General features: G+C 29.6%; 1 protein-coding gene across 2 annotated transcripts in view; it reads right to left on the bottom strand.

Moving 5' to 3' along the window:
• The window catches only part of LOC111639165 (attractin-like protein 1), an 83270-nt gene that overhangs the window by 24994 nt on the left and 52398 nt on the right, over window positions 1-5878 (bottom strand). For both annotated transcript variants that reach the window (XM_023384965.1, XM_023384966.1), the window contains 3 exons: window positions 3779-3856; window positions 2942-3101; window positions 2801-2859 (listed from right to left, as the gene is read on the bottom strand). In XM_023384965.1, coding sequence (XP_023240733.1) covers window positions 2801-2859; window positions 2942-3101; window positions 3779-3856 — 297 coding nt within the window. The remainder of the gene's footprint in view (window positions 1-2800; window positions 2860-2941; window positions 3102-3778; window positions 3857-5878) is intronic.

Below are 5878 nucleotides of genomic sequence, written 5' to 3'. Positions count from 1 at the left end.
ATAAAATAAATAATTAATTATTTTAATCAACTAATTTGATATACTGACAATTATAGTACATTCTATATTCAGATTATAAATATTCATATTGCTGAGCTATTATAATTAGAGATTATTAAAGCACTATTTATTATTGAAAACATTTCAAGACAGAAGAGAGAATTCCAAAGATTGATCCGGTCAATTCTGTAGCTGTATGAACAATAAATTCTACTAAACACAGATACCTTAGGAATTAAATTTGTTTTAGTACAACTAATTTTGATTTTTACCCAAGTAAATCTGAAATATAAAAAAATTGGATAAAGATTTGCAACCAGTTTTGAGATTCTTGAGGTTTATTTAGACAAAACTAAATTCTGATACTGTTACTGTCTGCAGATCAGTTCAAAAAACTTCATTAAGTTTTAATGAAAAATCCTGTTGAGAAATCTATATCTGAAGTAGTCATAATAACAAACAGTCCACATGATGATAACATTCCTTTTAAAATAGAACTTGCTACTGACATGAAGTTCAACTTTACATCAATACATGTTCAGACTCTATAATAGGATAAAAAGGTATAAGACACTGTTATGCAAGGATAGAATCTTTTCAAAAAGATCACTTTTTAAAAAATCTATGCAGTTTATTGTAATACAGATACTATATTCTTTCAAGTGTTCTACTTATAAATTACAAAACAATTTATTAAATATATCCAACTGATTCTGTAATATTATTTTGCAGTATTTTATGTCTTGTCTTTTTAGGGTTTTTCAATGTCTTTTTATTTTATACAGATTTTTGTTGATTTGACTTGTGCCTTTACAAGGGGAGAAAAGAAAGACAAAATAATTGGTTCACATAATATATAAATATTGTATACATATATTAATGATTGTAAGGAACCAAGTCTGAGCATGATTTTTAGTTATTTTTATTTTGCTTTTTATTCTATTTTGTTTGGGGCTTATGTTTTGTTAGGACGAAGGTTTCCTCACCATTCACCTTAGAAACTTAAAAATAGAAGAAAGAGAACCAACTCAACAAAAAAAAAAAACATAGTAGAAAAAACTCACGCACACTTGCATTCCCGAGCGAAAAATGTAAGTCCGCACCGAGAAAAAAGGGGGTGATATCCCACAAGCACAACTTAGGAACTTGCTAAACCTTAAAGAATAAAACATCATGAAAAATTGTAAAAAAGAATAATGTAAAAGGTTAGTGAGAATTGTCGGGAAATAGGCTGCCAGGCAGAAAGGGAAAGTTTACTGTTAGCGATAAGTATGTAAATGAGGGGAGTGATCTCAATGAGAATTGTGATGTCACCTCATAGTATAAAGAACAAACCTCAAATGATGATGACCGAGGTGAGCTTCTGTTAGCAACAAGCGTGGTGAGCTTCGTAGCAGCAAACGACAAGAGGTGTCCGATAGCGATAAAGTGGTTTCAAGGCGATTTGAAGTTATTAGATTTGTGGATCAAAGATTAGAAAGTCTTGAGAGTTGAGGAAAAAGGTGCTTAGTATATCAAGGTGACGATTAGGACCTTAGTTCGTAAGAATTGTTGTACATAAGTTAAGTCTTTGAATTTTTTGTCGCGTGACCAAAGGGGAATAGATTTAAGTTAGCAAATAGAGTGATTTGAGTTTTTGTCGGGTTGATTCTTATTGATTTTTTCTTTAAATAAATTTGTTGTTGACTGTTACTAAATTTTGTACATAGTTATTACTAGAATTATTATTAAATACTGGATTGTTTTTTGACTAACTTTGTCATTATTTCTTTTGGTGCAAGCTTAAAGTCCAGGCCTGGCACATTAGCGCGAATCCGCATAAAGTACCCATTAGGTAACGGCTATTTCCAGCACAAAGTCATGTTGCTAATCATTGTAAAAGGCATAAAAATAACTTAGTACTTTACATGATTAATAATAATTATTAACATCATATCATAGCAGAGCAAGGACAATACAATTCCTTTTTCCTGTATAAAATACAGAATATCATTTATAAATAAATTAATACTTGGGTTCACCCTGATGTAAACCCTTATTCAATGTCCAAGAATCCATTCTGATAAGATACAATGTAATTAGTGTTAGAAAATAGCTATTTCAGTAGATTAATAAATGAATTGGAGATGCCTCTCTTAGCAAGTTTCCATCATAAAAGATCTTGATCTACAGAATTAAATGCTTTTTCCAAAATCAATAAATCCTACATATAACTTACGAAGTTTTCTTGATAATGCTAACTGACTAATTCCTTATAAAGTAAAAAGATTATAGCCAATTCCTCTGTTTTTAAAGAAAACCCCAATTTGGGAATACAATATTAAATTCTTCAATCCAGAGATTCAGATGGTTTACCAAAATACAAGAAAAAATTTTTCTAAATACATTAATTAAAGATATTGGTCTCTAGTTAGTTGACACAGATCTGGTATAACATTTTTAAACACACTTCCTACCAAGAGAAAGGAAATCTGCAGTTTAACTTAAAATCATTAAACAATTTTCAATTTTTATTGGCCTTCNTGACACAGATCTGGTATAACATTTTTAAACACACTTCCTACCAAGAGGAAGAAATTCTGCAGTTTAACTTAAAATCATTAAACAATTTTCAATTTTTATTGGCCTTCTTTAAAAATTTCTGTCTAAAGTTCCAGCCTTATTCATTAGTATACACTAAGAGATAGACAATAAAGATATACAATATCTTCTCAGTGGATGTATAAAACAACTACAATAAAAACAAAATAATTTTTCTAAAATATATTAAGGTAATAACAAACAAAATTCATATACTCACAATAACAAGAACCACCTTCTTCTAAAGGGTTTCCAAAATAATGATTACTTTCATCACATCTAAAATTATTATTATTTTAATTATTTCACAGATTATAATATATATTTTTGCAAGAAAGAAACAAAACATTAAAATACATGCCTTTCACAATAATTTCCAGCCATTCCTTTAGTATTACAATGGCATTTTCCTCTTTCTTGTTCACATAGATGGCTATGATTATTGCAAAAACAAGGCGTACAATTCCCACCGTTTACTGGATTACCATAGTATCCAGCTATGCAATGTTGGCAATAAGGACCTGTAAAAATGCATTAAGACTTTGAAAATATTCTTTATAAAAATACTATAATAAGTAAACTGAGTATTTTCTGGGAAAATGAAACCAAGCTCCATGGCATAGATTTTTTCTGTTTCAACACTGTATAAAAATACAAATGTGATGACATGCTTCTAACATTCTGTCTAAAGCAGTTTACAGCATGCAGGTTCTGGGCAGTACATGCATGTCCAATATAATAACTGACAAAAACAATAAAAAATGTTTAAAACATGTGCATCCAGCAGCTTACAAACTGTAACAACTGGTTAAAACACACATGTATGGCTGCAAGAAATGCATATTAAATGCCCATTGTAAAGATGAAAATAACAAATTGCCATAGAGATCAATGTAAATTGACAGTAATTGGAAACTCGAATGACTTGTAGTGTGTTACCAACTTAAAACCAGCAATTGGCCCATAGACATCACATGGCAAATTTTGACCCATAATAAACTGACCGATAGATCAGATTTAAAAATCCAGCTTTGTCCTGACATCGGCCTTACCAAGTTATAAGTATTTGCAAAAAATCTTGTTTAGTGGTCGTGTGGTTGATTTAAACTTTAATCACAGACAAAACATTTTCTAATTTATGCTGAGTTTCACTCAATTTCTGCAGAGCTAATCTCAATAAACTTACTAATTTACTAACCTTGAGTAAGATTACTGCATGGTTGCAGGCAAACATCTGTATCATTAATGCATGTACTGTGACCATTGCACTGGCACTCTGGAAAATAAATAAATAATTTTATGAATGAATACATTAAATTTGCCACAAAATATTCACTATCACAAATTTCTCACTTACTGCTTAAGACTTACTTGCTAGAATTATAATCTCATAAAGAATAACTTACTAATTAACAGCAGAAAAACATTTTACACATAATCCATATTCTAGTTAATAAATATATAATCCTAAAGCATATGTCTCATGTAGCCAAAACAATTTTAATTAAGATTAGAATTCATTTTCACAAAATGATTATACTTGGTTAAAAGGAAAAAAATTTCCAACCCGAAACCAGTTTTCACAACTCTAACTTATGCCTATAAAAAATCTTGCTAAATAATAAAATACAGTAGAACCCTGGTTAACGAGCAAATCGGTTAACAAACTTTTATTTTGCAAAAATTTTGTCTTGGATAATGGATGAAATTTAGATAACGAATGTAACAGTTTTTACTGTCAAATTTTAGTTGTTGTTAGGCACGTGCGAATTAAGCATTGCTTTTCTGAGTGTTTGGGCTAAACTTCTTTTTTCAGTTTTGTGATTTATATATTTAATCAATATGGCATCCAAGAAAGAGAAAAGTGATAGTGGCAATAGAAAACGGCAATGTGCTATCGCATTTAAGAAAAATTTTGATTAAAAGAGTAAGATAATCAACTTTAGATCAATTTCCTGTTCCTTACTAAAAGAAACTTCAACTTGAAGAATCGCCCGATGAATTGCTACCTTTATTTTTTTTGAAGGAGATTCCCCTTCTAAGCATTACGGTTCATATATCGCCATTCATCTGCCACTAACTACAACAAACGAAGGTAAGTACAGTGCTATTTTATTAAATAAAGTATGTTTGTTGCTGTAATGATAGATACTATGTTTTCCTACATTTTCATCAAAGAAATTCTACTGTATATTACAAATAAAATCACAAAAATTTCGGAGGCTAGAATGGATAAATAGCATTTGCATTAATTTCCATGGGAAAAATTGCTTTGGTTAACGAACAATCGGTTAATGAACAGAGTACAAAACGAATTAAGTTCATTAACAGGGGTTCCAATGTAACTATAATCCTGTTTTATAGACTAAGCTTGACTAATTAATGTTAGTCTAAAAAAGGATTAAAGTCTAAAGTCTAAAGGATCATCTAGTCTACAGTCTATTAATTGTTAGTTCTTGTTAACAATTAAAAGGCATAATATATTTCATGCTACATATACTGGGTTGTATTCAGTAACACAAAATGCAAAGTAAAAAAATCTAATTAGCTAGAAAGATGAAGCGAAAAACTGTTCTGAGTATCTTTGAGCAATATCCAAAGTCAGAGAATCATGCTTAAAATAACAAAAGTGGTAGAAAATGATTATCTATTCATTGTAATCGTAATTTTTTATTGCTATAAAAAATACAGTTATCCCTTACTTAATGTGGGATTTGATTAATGTGTGAAATTAATTGTAGCAATATATGCAGTTTTAATTTACACAGCCTTCACAGTTATCTTTATTTAACATAAATATGTTTTTCTCAGCAAATAAGGTGTTGGTGAATTTTCTATTTTCTAACCCCCTTTAAATTTTGGTCAGACATTTTCCAATCACCCTGTACATTTACTGCTTATGAGATATTGTATTATTTTCTTAGAAGCTTATTTTAAAACTTTACTTCACATTTTGTTTGAGTAAAATCAAATCAAAATGTCTGCAAATAAAATGCATAATCACGTATGCTTTTTAAGTTTCGTAAACACTATACAAACAGTAAAAAATGCTCATAGTATATGGGGAAGATGCTCCTAAATGTTGAACATGTGAAATGTGATTTTGAAAGTTTCATTCCAAAAATTTTGAACTAAAGAATACAAAATGCACGAGATGACTAAAAACTGTTGACAAAGAGAAATTTCAGGAAGCAAGTCTTAAAAAGTTACGAATAACAACCTGTACTTTCAAAAAATCTTTGTGTGTCACCGACATAATTATTGTGTTCCATCTGCATTAAGTGAAAAAAAAAAAAAA

The sequence above is a fragment of the Centruroides sculpturatus genome, unplaced genomic scaffold (genome assembly GCF_000671375.1).
Source record: "Centruroides sculpturatus isolate CEXI.00-Female unplaced genomic scaffold, Cexi_2.0 scaffold1206, whole genome shotgun sequence".
NCBI lineage: Eukaryota > Metazoa > Arthropoda > Arachnida > Scorpiones > Buthidae > Centruroides > Centruroides sculpturatus.
Note: the sequence above shows the minus strand (reverse complement) of the source record. Positions and strands in the feature narration are given on the sequence as shown.